Source organism: Pseudopipra pipra, chromosome 1 (assembly GCF_036250125.1).
Source record: "Pseudopipra pipra isolate bDixPip1 chromosome 1, bDixPip1.hap1, whole genome shotgun sequence".
Classification (NCBI taxonomy): domain Eukaryota; kingdom Metazoa; phylum Chordata; class Aves; order Passeriformes; family Pipridae; genus Pseudopipra; species Pseudopipra pipra.
Genome location: NC_087549.1, coordinates 32,772,560 through 32,789,970, shown reverse-complemented (window position 1 = coordinate 32,789,970; position 17,411 = coordinate 32,772,560). Strand labels below are relative to the sequence as shown.

Sequence of the window (17,411 nt, the reverse complement as noted above, 5' to 3'; positions counted from 1 at the left end):
TTCTTTGAACTTGGGTCTTGAGTGTTTAATATTAGAAACCCTGAACTAATGGCTCTGATGAAGCACATTTTTAAGAGGATGCTGTGGCTTTTAAAAAGACATTTTGGCTTGATAGAGGTAAATAAATTAATTTATAGTGACAGTTTTATAAAAGTGTTCCTTTTAGCCTGTCTTGATTTAAGAATTATAACAACAGTAGCATGGGGCTGTGCATGATAGTGAGTCCTCCCTTTCTTCTATTGTCAGGTCAATTTGAGGGTCAAAAATATCAATACTCCTTGTATCGGGAACTAAAAGTCAGTAGGGCTTCTTCTCTAGTGTTAAACTGAAGTTCCTGAGAACAGCTTTCCCTTACTGATTCCCAGACCAACTGTATCTTTACATAGTATGTGGAACCAAAACACTCAAGATAAGTTTGGGAAGCAAAGTTTTCTGCTTTCTGGATGACTGCTTCTCTCAGATGGGCCAAGTAACATGCTGGGTTGTACGAGACCCTGCACGACAATTTCCAGTAGTAGTTTGAGTTGTTTTTCCAAGGCATTCTGTAGTTGAAGACATCAAAATGTTGAAGGGGTGGATTCTTCAGAATCAAGACTAGACTGAAATTTGTCTTAATTTTTAATGATAAAAGCTTTTTGTAAAGACTTGCTGATGCTGTGACCTCAGAGACATTTTCAGCTATGTACAAAGGCACTTGTCAAAACTGAGTCACCCAAAAATCAAGGCCTTGATTCATTCCTTTATTCCAGCTTCAGGGCTTCTGTGAAGCACCAGCAATAGGAGAGTGGGCTGGGCTCCTGATGGGTTGAGACAAATGTCTCTTGAGGAAATCTGCCCCTCTCAAACTTTAATCTTTGGCCATGTCTCTTCCTGTCTGTTGTCCAGGTAAGTCTAGGTTTACCATTTACCCTGATTGAATCAGGGAACAGTCCGGTTAGAAATGGTTCAAAATTAAATTTTTTTACAGAGGCAGTAATTGAACACAAATGTTTTTTACAAAGACATCACTTAAGAATACAGCTATGCTTTCCTTAATTGCAGATTTAGGATGGTGGCATTGCATGTTTCTGCTTTATTAGAAAACTCAAACATTATACCAGGATTCTGGACAAAGTGCAGCATCCAGAGTTTTGGGTAGTATCATTCAAAGAGGGATAAAATCTGACTCTTTTGTCAGATGTGCCTCATTGCTTCAGACATCATTTTCTGTGTATATGGGATAATATATGTTGTGTAATATTTCCCTGCCTATAAACCTAGAATCATCATTCAGTAGTACACTGTGCAAGCTTTTCTTCAGGAGAACAAAAAAACATCTGTGAAGTTCTTCAGTGTTTTCAGCTACTTGGCAGCACTGCTATTGCTAGGAAGCAGCAGAAGATTGAAGGGTTAGAGAAGATGACATATTTAGAATAGTACTAAAACTAATTGTTTTAGGACAACTGGTTATGTAGTGCTTCCTCAAAGAACAAATTATGTGTTGACAATCTTCTCCATCATCTTAATGCATTGCAATACAATTAGAAGAAAAAATCAAGTAGTGGATAAATAAATTGCAATTCAAAGCTCTAATTTATTAATATTAATATGTTTACTATTATTGGTGTATCCTATATATGTAACATCTGTACACTCTCAAAGAGTTGTATGGAAGTACCAACAAAACCTGTGGATCCAGAGTGTTAGCTGGGATACAAATGTGTAGTCTGATTTAGACCTAAAATGAGGACCTTACATAATCGCATTTCTGTCATATCTGGTTGTTTGAAACTAAAGAAAATGATCTGCCATTCGGCCTTACACTTCTCTGTGACAGCTCATCTCCTCTGAAATTTCCAGGGAAGGCTAAATAAGTAGTGAAAGACAGTATCTTTGGCAAAAGCAATAACTCAGCTCTTAGCAACCAATTGTAAACATAAATAGTAAAGTGCAGATACGACCAATAACTACATCCTAAACAAGAGATGTTTCAATCTGCAATGGAAATGCAACTGTTTTTGTAAGCTGAGCAGGAATGCATCAAGATTGTTTGTGAGGATCATATAGCCATGCTTGTCACAAGCACCAACAGCGGATCATGGCTAGTAAAGAAAGACAGAGAACCAGAGCTGATCTGGAATAAAGGCTGGTGGGGATCTTGATTCAGTGCTGGGATGGGCTGCAGAGCTATGTTCATTGTCTCTCTTGAGACCTCAGTGCAGGCTGAAGGGGTGCTTCAGACCCAGCACTTGTGACGAGGTCCTACTCGAAAAGGCCACTTGAGTCTCAAATTCCACATGAGTCTTGAGGTAAAATTACCCTGACTGTTCTCAAGAGCATTCAGCTTTTTGGTGTGAAGCGGTTTGCGTCACCTGTAGTGTGTCTAGAACCCACCCACACGGCTTTACCTTGTGTAGGAGCTTAAGCAAGTGATTATAAGTGCTATTGGGGTAGTTAGAAAACTCAAATAAGTTGAAACTGCCAATCTTGTGTGACTACAAGATTTTACAAACATTTTATCAGTTATACTCTCCCTCTTTTTCTGTCTTCTGTCACCTTACCTATTTCTGTCTGGATTTTCTTATCCAAGGCTCTTAGGGAATATGTAAAGTCTCAGAGTCTGCTGCTCCTTGGTGAAGTTCAGCTCATCTAAAAGACACTTCTGTGCTCAAGATGGTGAGAACAGGGAGTTAGCAGACAGACTGATTTAGTTGATCTGAAAAGTTCGTCTATAACAGGCCCCATCTTTATCGAGTGTTTCCTGCAATCTCTGAGACTTTGCGCAGCCAACATTTAAATTTTCACATACCAGAAATAAATAATCTGTGAGGTCTGTTATGAAAAGGAAATAATCATTGTTTCAGACCAGTTACTCATAGCTCCAAGAGTAGGTTTTTCAGGATTTACTCTCAAAGCAGTTTCCATAGACCAACCTGTCCATAGCTGTAAGCAGAACTCTCAAGTCTCAGGTGAGATTTGGTTGTAGTTCATATAAGGACTCAGCTCTCCAATAATGGCTCTGACCAAGGTTTTAGTCTGGCAAGAACCAACCATTGCTTGCAGGGAAGCTCTGTCACAGAGTTCACAGGCGGAGGCTCCATCTTTGCCCCCTCAGACCATGTAGCTTCAGGTAGTTTCACCCACTGAAGACTGAGGACTTGAGCCCAAGTGCTGTCACCAGTAGTTCAAATAATCAAAGCTCATCTAATTCTCTCCCGTGCATGCATGCATGTGTTCCTGCATATGGATATGAAACTGAGACATACACTGAAGCTCAGTAATACTTTAACATGTTTCCTGACACTTCCTGCCCTCAGCTTGCCAATCCTTAACTATATGAGATTTGACATCTGTAAAGGTGGGAAATGGAAATAAAGAACAACTCATTTGAGTGGGATGCTTTTATGCAGAGTTTTAGCTATCACCTCAGCCATTTTTTTAAAAACTGAAATTAAGGGAAAATTCTAGTAATAAAGATCCTACAGCACACCATTAAGAAACTGCAGGTCTTCATATTTTGAAACAAAGAACAGACATTTGATAGCTGAGATGTGGCAGCAGAGATTGCAGACTCACAGAATGTGCTGAGTTGGAAGGGACTCACAAGGATCATTAAGTGCAACTCTTAGCCCTGCACAGGACCATCCCCAGGAGTCATACCAAGAGCCTGAGAGTATTGTCCAAATGCTTCTTGAACTCCAGTGGGGTTGGTGATGTGACCACTTCCCTGGGGAGCCTGTTCCAGTGCCCAACCACCGCCTGGGTGAAGAACCTTTTTCTAATATCCAACCTAAACCTCCCTTAACACGACTTCAGGCCATTTCCTTGGGTCCTATCACTGATCACCACAGAGAAGAGATCAGTGCCTGCCCCTCCTCTTCCTCTCATGAGGAAGTTGTAGACCTCAATGAGGTCTCCCTTCAGTCTCCTCCAGGCTGAACAGACCGAGTGATCTCAGCTGCTCCTCATATGGCTGCCCCTCAAGGTCCTTCACCATTTTCGTTGCCTTCCTTTGGATGCTCTCTGACAGCTTAATACCTTTCTTATATTGCAGTGCCCAAAACTGCACACAATATTCAAGGTGAGGCTGCCCCAGTGCAGAGCAGAGTGGGACAGTCTGCTCCCTCAGCCGGCTGGCAATGCTTTGCCTGATGCCCCCCAGGACACAGTTGGCCCTCCTGGCTGCCAGGGCACTGCTGACTCATATTCAACTTGCCCTCGACCAGGACACCCAAGACCCTTTCCACAGCACTGCTTTCCAGCATCTCATTCCCCAGATATTACAGCAGAGCAGAAGCTGAAATAAAGGAGAATCATGTGACCAAATAAGCTGGCATATGAAGCTCAAAAAATATGTTTGCTCAGTAGAAATGTATTAGTTTGTCACAACTAACTTGCTCTATCTTTTCTTGCCTAACTGGCTGGATCCCAGGTTGTAGGCTCTAGGAGTCAGACCCTGAGGTGGGCACAGACTTTCTAAGCCTTTTTAGAATCATAGAGTATCTCCAGTTCTCCAGTTAGAAGAGACCCATAAGGATCTTGGAGTTCAACTCCATGCTCCTCACAGGACTACTTAAAACTAAAACCTAAACCATATCACTAAAAGCATTGACTTGATGCTCCTTGAACTCTGACAGTCTTGATGCTGTGACCGCTTCCCTGGGGAGACTGTTCCAGTGACCAACCACGCTCTCAGTGAAGAACCTTTGCCTGATGTCCACTCTGAACTTCCCCTGACATTACACTTACAAAACCTAAAGCTAGTTTTTTCAGAAAGTGTTACGTATCTGCATTATACATAAGCTGAAGATCTAATAAGTCAATTTTAATAGCCAAACTAGAAAATGCAACAACGGTGTCCCCACATTTTTCTTGATTTCAGTGAGCATTTTTGCATGTGAAGAAAAACCAACACATTGATCTTAGATTCTCCAGACCTGAAAAAAAAAAAATTGAGTGAGATCACCCAAATAATTTGTTTAATAATTTCAAAATGTCTCATTTTGATCCAGAGCTTTCTTAACTTTTAAAAAACGTAATTTAGTACATTTAGAACCAGATTTTGTTTAAAAACATTGAAGACACTTTGACCAAATTGTGAAAACTTCCATTTGTTTTCAAAGCAAGGAAATTAAGAAAAAGAATATTTTTTTGCAGACAGCTTGACAAGTTTTGACAAAAAGACATCTTCTGACAAATAGTAGAAATTTGTCTTTTAAAAGTCAGAAGAAAGCAAAATTTTTCCCTTTTCCTGGGGGTCTTATGATACAGCCTTTTCTTACATACCACGTTCTTTTTTCCTCACTGCTTTAAATGCAGGATGTGCTCCAAGCATGTTTATTTCGTTTAGCTTCTCTACTTTCTTTGGCAAAATTCATATGGCAAAGACTGGGAGAGATGTTTATGACTAAGGCATGCAGAAGTACCTTGGATGTGAATCCTTTTGGACCAGAGGTCTTGCACGTGGAGTCCCTGCAAGGGGCTGGCGCTGCTCGGACCAGCTGGCACAGTGACCCCCGTGTGTGCAGTTACACTCACCCGGACTCTAAAGCAGATGACTGCAAGCAAACCACTTATTAGGAGCAGATCTTGAAGCATGCTGACTCTCCAGCCATCCCTGCAAATGATTTGGGAGCATCCTGACTGTGCCGTGGCAGGTGATGCTCCGGCAATGTGACAGCACAGACAACTGGGTTCCTCAGCCTGAGGGTTTAATCTGCTCATGTAGGCATGCCCATCAAATGTGCTGAAAATGCTAAGGACCCTGTAAAAAGTGGGTATCTCAGTGTGAGCAGCCAAAACTTGAGCATCTATGACCTTCATTTCTCCATTATAAGGCAATGGTAATGGTGGCCTCCTACTGAAGGGGAAACTGGGATATCCTGGAATCACTTGGGTAGGATAGTGAGAGCTCCCTGAGGGAAATTCAGCACTTTGTGTGTAATGTAGGCCTTGCAGCAGGAAATGCTGAAAAACATCAGAGGCCAAGTACCGAATGAGAAAGATGAAAAGAAATGGTAAATAATTACCCATTCACATAAAGCAGAAGGGGAATCACACCATAAAAAGCTGAATGCCTGTGGTGCAGGGGAAGGCACTTAATCTTCCTTCTGGCTTTCCCTAGCTTTTTGAGTAGTAGCCTTTGAAGTTTTCACTTTTATTTAATGCAAAGGATTGGCTTTGGTTTGAAGAGGTTTACAGAGTATTACAGGTATTTTGCTACAAAGTAATTTTATTATTGCACAGTAAGAATATGGGGTTTATCTGGAGTTGCTCTTATATATATCTGGGGGTAGAATTTGTGTCTTTCTCTACTGATTGCTAAGAGTGCTGGTGAGCGGCAGGCTGGCTTTGCCTGCCTGCCAAGGGGTGGTTACATTTCTCACTAGCCCATGGTGGACAAGGTGCACGGCGGAACTGCATACAGCCAAAAGGCTAAGGCAATAAACTAAGCTGAAAAATATTTGAAGCCTTCTCAGGAAAAAAAAATAGTAGTGTTCTGAGTTAGTTACAGTAACTAAAATCCAGAAAGGTAATTTAGTGAATTATAAAGGTAACCTCACTTTTATCATTTTGTAATAATGAAAGAGCTGGTGATTTTGTATTAAAATTTCTAATATGGATTTTAAAATTAAACATGTTACATAGTTAGAGTGCTTCCACTAATTTCCTTTTGTGAGAAGGTAACCCACCTAGTTGATCAAGGGAAGCCTGTTAAGGTAAACTTTTTGAATTTCAGTAAATCTTTTGATACTGTCTCTCACAGTATCCTTCTGGACAAAATGTTCAGCAAACGGTTGGATAAATATGTCATGTGATGGCTGAGCAACTAGCGCATGGGTTGAGCGCAAAGAGTTATAGTGAATGGGGTAACATCAGGCTGGAGACTGGTCACTACTGGGGTTCCGCAGGGCTCTGTGTTTGGCTTAGTTCTCTTAAACATATTCATAAATTACTGGGACGCAGGACTTGAAGGGATACTAAGTAAGTTTGCAGATGATACAAAATTGAGAGGAGCTTTTGACTCCCTGGAAGACAGGGAGGCCCTGCAGGGAGACCTTGACAAATTAGAGAGATGGGCAATCACCCACCACATAAAGTTTAACAAGGGCAAGTGCTGGATTCTCCACGTGAAATGGGGCAACCCTGGATGTATATACAGGCTAGGAAATGAGATGCTGGAAAGCAGTGCCGTGGAAAGAGACCTGGGGATTCTGATCAAGGGCAAGTTGAGTATGAGTTCAGCAGTGCCCTGGCAGCCAGAAGGCCAACCATGTCCTGAGGGGCATCAGGCAAAGCATTGCCAGCTGGTCGAGGGAGGGGATTATCCCACCCTGCTCTGCACTGGAGCAGCCTCACCTTGAATATTGTGTGCAGTTTTGGGTGCCGCAATATAAGAAGGATGTAAAGCTATTAGAAAGTGTCCAAAGGAGGACTACAAAGATGGTGAAGGGTCCAGAGGGGAAACCGTATGAGGAGTGGCTGAGGTCACTTGGTCTGTTCAGCCTGGAGAAGAGGGGAGACCTCATTGCAGCCTACAGTTTCCACTCATCTCTTCTTTGTGGTGACCAGTGATAGGACCCGAGGGAATGGCCTGAAGTTGTGTCAGGGGAGATTTAAGTTTGATATTAGTAAAAGAAAGGTTTTTCACCTAGAGGGTGGTTGGGCATAAAACAAGCTCCTCAGGGAAGTGGTCACAGCACCAAGCCTGACAGAGTTCAAGAAGCATTTGGACAATGCTCTCAGGCTCATGGTGTGATTCTCGAGGCTGTCCTGTGCAGGGCCAGGAGTTGGACTTCGATGATCTCTTTTGGTCCCTTTCAATTCAGGAGATTCTACGTTTTTCTTAAAGGCACAGTTAAATACAGATTTTGTAGCCTGAGTTTGCAGAAAAGTTGTGCAGGAAGAAATTTTTAAAAAATTATCATCAGAGAACAAAAGGAAGTGTGAAGAACAAATGAAGGTGGGAAGAAAAGTTAGGAAGCTAACTAAAAGAATTTATTTATTTATTTTAAAGTTATATACTCTGCTTCTTGTATATATTTTTATGATGGAACTCTGTGAAAAAGGCAAAAATCACCCCTATGGTTCAAGATTCTTCATTTGGGAAAATGAGTTTTATTTTTTATCTTTTCAGAGTGCTACACGTTGTGAATTCTGGTTCATCCCTTGGTACATATATACATAACACCTTCTCAACACTAAACTTAATAGTGTTTCACTGCTGACTTTAGTGTGGCCACTGGGTTTTTAAAGCTTTTTAGAAAAGCCACATTTCCTCAAGTAGGAAGCTGCAACCAGTAATTATACTGACAAACCAGAAAATGTTTTATCAGCTTTACACCAGTCTTCCTGACACTATAATTTTTGCATTGTTGAACATGTGTGGTAACTACACTGCAGAAAAGCTAAAACGATGCATAGTCTCGTGCATCTTTAGTTTCTACAATCAGAAAAATAAATGAGGATATGGTTAACCTAAGATCAGCTGCTTGATTTCTACCGTGTTTTACTCGATATTGCTAATATTAGGGTACACATTTTCATTTTAAAAAAGAATAATTCCCCGAGATAAAATAATGAATAAACCAGTGAACGTCTCTAGAAATTGCCTGAAGACTTGAGTGATTTCATGGAGAATGACAGAACCTCTCTGAATTGCTTAAATTTTTGTGTTTTCTTATATAAGACAACCTTTAAAGGAGAAACATCATTGTACATTAAAGTCTAAAAGGATTTTTTTAAAAAAATAAAGTTTGCAAATATTTCCTCTGTAGAGAATTATCCTCTCATAAATACTTACTCTTTGTATGGATGTCTGTATGTCAGAAGACTGATAAATGCATCACAGACCACTAGGAGATGCTTAAGTGAGGAGATCTTGAGAAGACTTGAGTCCCCGCCTTCTCGGAAGTCTCACCATCATCCCCTTGCATATAAGGCAATGAGGAGGAGAGTAAAATCAAAGGAAAAAGTCAGCCTAAGGTCCGGAGGGAAAAAACAAAACACAAAACAAACACAACAGAAAGGTACATATACTGTGTAAAACTACTGATGCCAGGGCTTTGATTTTGGTAGGACATTTATCTTTACAAGTGGAGTTATCAGATTATATTTTTTGTGAATGAATGTAAATATTAAAGGTTTAAACCCCCCCGTAATTAGGCCCAGAAGTGCTCTAGGTTGCACTGGGAGGTGAGGAGGGATCTTCACACTGTGGTGCTGGATGCAGGATGGGAAGAGGCAGAAAATTTTGGCTGTTGTGGTTTTGTGGTGTTCAGCTTGACAATGAAATTGCTAACTAAAATGGTGGTGCTCTGGGCTGTTGCCATTTTCCTCTTTCCTGGTGTTTTTGGACATGGCAATCTGTTAACACCTGTATTGTACGTGGCTGAGTCTTAATTTATCTGTTGTTGGAGGAACTTTTAATGTTTAGATATAATGAGGTTTAGCAATTTTAATTTTATGCCAGCAACATAGTCAATACTGTCATAAGCATGTCTGACGACACACTGAAATAATTCTTTGTTTTTCCTGATACTTTTAATAAAGGATTATTCTAGGTCCTCACTGCTTTGGTGATGATCTGGTCTTCGTGACCTTCTAATTCTCTTCCAAATTTCTACCTTTTTTCGTGGTGAATTTGTACCCATTTATTCTTGTGCCATCATGGTCCTTTAGTACAAATAGTTCTTCTCCCTCACAGGTGTTTACTCCTGATGTATTTATAGATAAGAATCCCTCCCATCATAACCTTCATGCTTACTCTGCAAAGAGGATCAAATTCTTGTATGCATCAAACGCTTTTTTAAAGCTGGACTTTTTTCACTTGATTTCAAACAAAACAAAAGAAAACAAACAAACAAACAAAATCCCCCAAATTGTTGAATTGTTGATTTGCAGAGAACAGGAGGAGGAGATGTCAACTCTGGGAAATTACTAAAGAGGATTTTCCAAGTTTGGAACAGGAGCTTGTCTAAGCATCCTTAATATTCTCCCTTTGGGCCATGATACCATTGCTAGGTTATTATTTAAGCTCTGGGTCTGACAGTTGACCATAGTAGAGCAGGTGAGTGGGTTTCCTTCCTGTTCGATACTGATATTCCAAATTTAGTGACAAACAGCTGCACTTCAGAGTTCACTGCAGCGCTAGGCACAGTGAGTGAGGATGCACTTGTGGATTATTAAAAATGATGCTGCTGATTGCTGTCTGCAGCAATTTAACAGGTGAAAAGTGGGGCAGAAAAGAGCCTTACAGAACGTCCAGAGAACAGTATGCACAGCCCTTGCCTATATAACATGTATCACTGGTCAGTTGGATGCAGAAGAGTTAGGATTCTTTTGTCCTATTTGTAAAGAAATAATCATTGTCTAGTGCTAGAAAATTTGACTTGTCATGATGACAATTCAATAGTTTGGTGAATAACGTTTACCCATGAAGTAATACAGCAAATCAAGATTTGAGTTGGGAGAGGGAGAGAAGCAGTTTAGTTGGGATATTTTGGTATGCTGCAACTGCTTGATTCAGTTTCAGTATCTCCCAAATTTGAATTCTTTAATAAAAGTGAGACTGGCCTCTGTCTTACTTTTTTCTTATGGATATCCCTACAATCTTTCCATTGCACACCTCATACATTAACTGCCAAGTAATCAGATTAAGCTAACATAGCTGCATCACAAACTGATTTAAAAAAGCCGCAGAACCCCCCAAGTCCTTTGTACAAATCGTCACAGTTGATTTTCACAAATGCAGAAGTACAAGTTTTTCCTTTGCTTAAACATAGTGTTCTTAGCTGTTCCAGTTGTTCCAGTGGTTCTGTATATTACCACAGAAGAGTATCATTATAGAGAGAGCAAATTACTAACATTAAGTTTTCGTCTGCATATTAAAGTGTGCAAAGAGAGAGAGAGAGAGATTGGGGGATATATTGTACATAGCAATATTCTAATTTTTTGTCTTTTTTAGCTTCAGGAATGGAGCTGTGTGTCTGAAGAGGACTCTGCCCAAATATTTGTAGTGTCCAAGCTCACTCTCCTAAGGACTCTGGTGTTACAACTCCATCTTTTTCAGAATGGCTGAGAAGGCTCCACCAGGGATCACCAAAAAGTCTTCAAGGTCTACCCTTTCTCTCCCTCCAGAACCAGTGGAGATCATTAGGAGCAAAGCCTGCTCACGGAGAGTTAAAATAAATGTCGGTGGGCTCAACCATGAAGTGCTGTGGAGGACTTTGGACAGACTTCCAAGGACACGATTAGGAAAGCTCAGAGACTGCAATACCCATGAATCTCTGCTAGAAGTATGTGATGACTATAATCTAAATGAAAACGAATATTTTTTTGATCGACACCCAGGGGCTTTCACTTCCATTTTGAATTTCTACAGGACAGGGAAACTACATATGATGGAAGAAATGTGTGCTCTTTCTTTTGGCCAGGAGCTTGATTACTGGGGGATTGATGAGATATATTTAGAATCTTGCTGCCAGGCAAGATACCATCAAAAGAAAGAGCAAATGAACGAGGAACTGAGGAGAGAGGCAGAGACAATGCGAGAGAGAGAAGGGGAAGAGTTTGATAATACCTGCTGCCCAGAGAAAAGGAAGAAGCTTTGGGACTTGCTGGAGAAACCCAACTCATCTGTGGCAGCAAAGGTAAGATAAACAGTAGGCTTAACACAAAGACAGTAGAAAATAGTTTCATGACCAATGCGTCTGACTTTGAGGAATTGACAACTTTCACTAAAATATTCAGAGAAAAGAAGAATCTAAAAATATACATATCATGAAGTGAATACACCCAAATCTGTCCTAAACCCCACTGAAATCAGCAGAAGAAACTGCTGAATTCAGTTGTTTTTAGGCAACTACTGTACTGTGCTTTTGCTGTAATGTGATCAGAAACATCTGTGTGATTCTTAATGGACTTCATATCGAATGAAAATACTGCCAGAGACCACTATTTATTTGTTTGTTAGGAAACCATTTGGTTATGAGAAATGTACATTTCAGTATTGCTTGTCCTGTTACAGGCTCTGCATAGGTGTGGTGTCAGTGTTTCATAAGTTGTCCTGGGTAGATTATCAAAGTGTCAGCAGCTGGTCTGGCATGGTTTTACACTGGGCAAGGATTGCAGTACGTTTTCTCTTATACTACATTTTTGCAATCAAGCATTAGAGTGTTCTGTATAAAAATATTAAAGTGCATATACACATATATATATATTTATATGTATACCTGTATATATCTGTATGCTGTGTATGTATATAAACAAGTATATATTCTATACATATATACACACTTATACACACATATGTGTGTAAAATACATATATATTCAGTGAGAAGTGAGAACACATTCAGATGAAGCCTTGTCCTAGTACTGCTGCTTTCAAACAGGCAAGCTGACTAAAGTTTCATTGATACAGTAAATTGTGGAAGCTTGTCCCCAGTTCGAATGACTCAAAACAAAAATGTTCGATGTTTAGATGTTCATGTTAAGCTTAACTGTGGTTTTACTTTCTTCTGTTGTTGATTTGTTTTTGGTTGCAATGCTCTTGGACTAAGGTAAGTATTAAAATATGATGGTGCAGTGGCCAAAAACCAGAATCTTGGCAAAGATTTTTCTTGCAATAGCAACTTCTTACTATTGAAGCACAATACACAATTTTTTAAATTTTAATTTCTCATTGTGGACTACCTAACTGTTTAAGCAAGGACTTAATTTTGTAAAAAAAAATATCTATTTTGCCATAATAAGATTAATAATGAATAAAAGCTTATAGAAGAAAAATGAAAGTATTCAGAATATTTTAGAAAACTACATGAATATATTTTCTGCTTCTGAGATACATGTTCTGGGCCATATGTTCCTTTCCCGGGGAAGGAGCAGAGGGGAAACAGATGGGTATAAGTTGTGCCAAAAAGGGTTCAGGGAAGCCGTGTTACACACTGTGATCCCCTGGTACAAGCTAACATCCATCAGCCTCCCCAGCACTTCTGTGACACAGCTGCTACACTGCCTGCAGGACTCAGGGACCAGCTTCGCAGTCCTGCTTGGCTTGAAACGTCACCAATGTGTTCCATAACAGACCTGTCCTCCTGGATGCAGGCGGGAGGATCTCCTTTCTGAGCCATGCAGCTGAAACACGCTGCCTGTGACCTGGGAGATCGCCTGGTCACGGATGCTGCCTCTGTGACACCCAGCAGGCAGATTTGTTTGTGAAATATTTTCATATATATATATATATATCAAAGAAGGCAGTTGCATTTAGGGCTTGAGACATATGCTGAATTAGTGTTTTCCTAATTCTAGGTAGGAGTCAACGCAGTAAAATGAACCAGATGAATAAAACAAAATGAATATACTGATTTTTTGGTTCTTTGCCTGTGACTTGCTTTCATTCTTTTGCATGAAATATATGATGGTTAAAGGCAGAAATATAGGATGGTTAAACTTTCATGAGTCCTTGCTTTTGACCAAACTCTTATAACTTAACTGCCCTGTCATGAATTTGCTTAAAAGAAGTTAGGCCAACTTTGAACTGTTAAGAAAATTCCCCTTTGTGCACTCAGACCAGTTTTCTCCTCAGGTTTTGCAGATGAAAGTGGCTGTTTCTTTAATTTCCCAAGGTGTCTAAATAATTATTTTTACCTTTTTATTTCCCTTTTCCCTCATCTCCTGCTTTGATTGAATGTTATAGATGTATCCTTTCTTCCTACAGGGAGTTTCACATTGCACTTGTATATATATATATATGTTGTAATGGTTTTCATTTTTTCAGTTGCCTTCTGTCTAAGTTAATGCCATTTGATGTGGTTTTTCTGTGGTTCTGGTAGCTCGAAGTCACCATAATACATGCACTCAGTTTCTCTTTCTAGTGACCTTCAGTCTCTAAATGCATATATGAGCCAAAATTATAGTCAGATACACCTATGGCATCTCAGACAGCTGTAGAAACTTGTCTGAATGACATAAAGGAGAAAAAAAACTATCACAATACATTCAAACTTGGGTAACATAAAACAAAATGTGCTGAAATCAGTTGGATGTAATTTGAAAGAGTCTGGAGCCATCACAGACTGTGTTAGGTTCTGTGGCAAGGTTGTATCAGAAATGTTTGCATAACATCACTTTCAGATTTCTCATCTTTTGTTCGGTCAAATAAGTTGCTAGTTTGTCCTGAAATAAGAGGCACAACCATCTTCTTTCCTCTGTAGGAGTGGAAAGGATGGTGGCATTTTGACAGTGGGAAATTGGGAACCAAGTGAAGAAATATTACCATAAGCCTCAAATTCTAATACTAGCTCCCTTTCAGACTTCTGTAGAAAGAAATGAAACCATATCAATGTGCATAGCTATCCTACTGATGCCTGTTCAGTCATTCAGATCCTGTGTAGCATCCAAGCAATTGACAGGAACAGCTTGCTTTTTAATCCCTTTCACATCAGAGATAGGAATGTGAGATAAACACTTGGATGTGGTTTTGATTTTTGACTGTGTCTTGCCACTTCTTGATTCTGCCAAGATCCCTTCTAGGTCTGATCCAAAGCTTACTGAATTAAGAGGGAGTCCCGCTTTGGATTAGGCATCTCAGGACAAATCCTGCGCCTTTCGAGGTCAGCAAAGGTTCGCCATTGACTTCATTTACAGCAAGGTGAAACAGAACAAGGTGACAGTGAATGAGCAGCAGGTGTTTTACAGGACTTGTAACAGTAAATAGGACAAAGCAAGAAGGATATGTGGCAAGAAATGAAAACTATGGTTAGCTAGTAAAAAAGGAATATTATAGGTCAAGCACAATATGGGCACACTTTACTATGTGAGTTTTTTTAATTTTAGTAAATGAAGACATGCACCTAATCTCAGTCACCAATTAACATATTAGAAGCACAGCAGTTCTTGCTTAGTCCTCACCCTAGCAAAGCTCTCTGTGGATTCGGTAGGTGTTTTAGCTGAGGAATACAGGATTCACCTCCATTTTCTGGTGTTCTCATTCATAAGCTTTTTAAGTAGGATTAAGATAAAGATGTCCAGAAGTCCATCCACTTCAGAATATACAGTGCTATGAAATAAGAAGGAGTGCTGGGATTTAGAAAGAGCAGGAATTTTGCATATACTACATCCCAGAAAATACCAAGGTCTGGTCCCCAAACCATAGAGTTTTACATGAGTCTGGCCTTCTTTGGTCCGGAGGAACATCTGAGTTTTTAGACCAGGCATTTATTTATACTTATTGTGTAAACAGCAGTTTGTAAAAACTCTGTTTTTAAAAAAAAAAAAAAAATTATTTTTATATTTTGGTCTTCTATTTGACATTGCTGGACTTATATAGCATCCATAGTGCAGCAGCAGCTTTGACCAACCTGTCAATAATTTAAAAAAATTACTAGTAGTATGGTGTTTCCTTTTTTTAAAGTTATATGAAACCTGATGGGGTTGAAAGTGTTCTCTGTTAATTCTGTTTGTTTTGCTGCATGGCTGATTTGTCCTTATTTCCTTTTGTTAATTTCGATTTTTTCTTGGGGTTAGTTTTCTGGTTTATTACAAACTGTAACATGAGTATTCTTCCTTTGTAAAAAGCACACTAATTTATCAGCTAACTAATGGATTGTGGATTACAGAAGGTATAATTATCCCAAGCCTGACTGGAAATTGTGAGGAGTTTGTGTGCAGTATTCCCTTATTAATTATTAATTATCAATCCCTTATGAGAAAAAATTCCTTTGGGGGGGTGGGGAAAAAAAGATGCATGGAAGAGGAGATTCAGGCCACTAATATTTATTTAGCCACAAGTGCATTATGGGTAGGCTTGCCCCAATGACTTGCCAAGAGAGAGCACACCTATTTTACATTAGGGGCCTGATTCTTATTTTCCATGAGTCTGTCTTATATATAATTCACACTGACACTCATGCATATTCTTTACAGAGCCACTTAAGAGGGGTCTTGGGGTAAGTGCAAAGTAGCAGAGTCATGCATGACTTCATAACAGAGCTGAGTATGATATAGGACATTTCAGTATTCTTTTGCCAGTCCTCATAAATGATCTCCTAGATTGTCCTGCAGTGTTCATTCAGGGCTGAACCTCAATTAATAGGACACTACTGTTTCTTTTTGTGTTGAAGGTAACATCACATATACTCACAGGACTTTAGGAAAACTTTTAACTAATTCATATATTGTGAAAAAGAGCTATCACACATAAGCAAAGTGCCAACAGCGGGACGTTTGTACAAAGACATTAGAGTGTTCAAGTGAAAGAAATACATTTTTTATGTTTGCCTGCTTTGTTGTGTTATATGAACAAAACACTTTTCTTGCTTATGCCTTCTTCTCAGTTTAAGTTCTGTTAGACCTGTTCTGTGTCATTCTGATTTTGTGAATATTTCTCCCTACAAAGCTTATATTATATGAGCTTTGCCATCTATCTTAGACCAAGGATGAACATTACAGAGTTAAGACTTTCTCTTTTCTAAAATGTGAGGAATGGCTTTTGTATTAGTTTAAGTCCCACAAGTTTTTGTATTGTATATAATATACCATTGGGCATGATAACATTCATTGAAGATGAGTGGTGTTTTCTAGCTAATGTGTGGGTTGAACTTCTGTTTGACCTCTGGCTTCAATTTATTTTTGGGGGCAATTCTGTCACGAACCTTTATCTGAATGTACTACCAGGAATGTTATGGTTTGCACTGTCACTCCCAATACTTTATAGAAATTTATCTGCTGAAAGTAAGTTATGGTAAAGCACAGAGAATGGTCACTGGTGACAAATACGTACCTTCATCTCACCAATGTTTTTGGTGAGGATACTTAATACCACTCTTTGCTTTTAAGGTGAAGTTATTTCTTGTGCCAAATGATAAAGTCAGTCAATGTGACTGTAAGAGAAGGAGATTATATTTGATCCTAGTCATTCATATTTAATAACTCAAGTGTTTTAATGTCTTGAAAGATAAGTGAATATATTGCTTTTTCAATAGATATTATATCAAGGAACAAGGAAGACTGGCAGTAGTTAATTGATTTTGTTTTAAGAACTTATGTATGCTCACTGCTGAGCTGGTCATTAAAAGATTATTTACGTTCTTTATACTTCTTATATGGAGTATCATGTAACCCATGATTCAGCATTTTTTGTCAGCTTGAAGTATCATGGGAATAGAGCTACAATCTGATCTATCTTACTCCAGAGGTGTTTAATACCTTAGTTACATATGGGTTCCCTCTAGGCTTGAGATCTTGGTGGTGGTGTGCTGAAAGGTCTTGCTGCTAACTTACTAAAAGAACTTACCAAAAACTACTATTGGAATAAAATTATTAAAATGTCCTTTCAACTGTCCTGTTTATTATTGACACTTAATTCTCAGTGAAACAGATGCTAAAATTTTGGAAGCAGTGCCAGGGGCAAAGATGCAGAAACTCATATTC

The 17,411-nt window shown here is 39.3% G+C and overlaps 1 protein-coding gene across 1 annotated transcript in view; it reads left to right on the top strand.

The window, feature by feature from the left end:
* The window catches only part of KCNB2 (potassium voltage-gated channel subfamily B member 2), a 197,292-nt gene that overhangs the window by 6,186 nt on the left and 173,695 nt on the right, over positions 1–17,411 (top strand). Inside the window, exon 2 of the mRNA XM_064650666.1 lies at positions 10,946–11,630. Within this exon, the coding sequence (XP_064506736.1) occupies positions 11,052–11,630 (579 nt within the window). The 5' untranslated portion in view covers positions 10,946–11,051. The remainder of the gene's footprint in view (positions 1–10,945; positions 11,631–17,411) is intronic.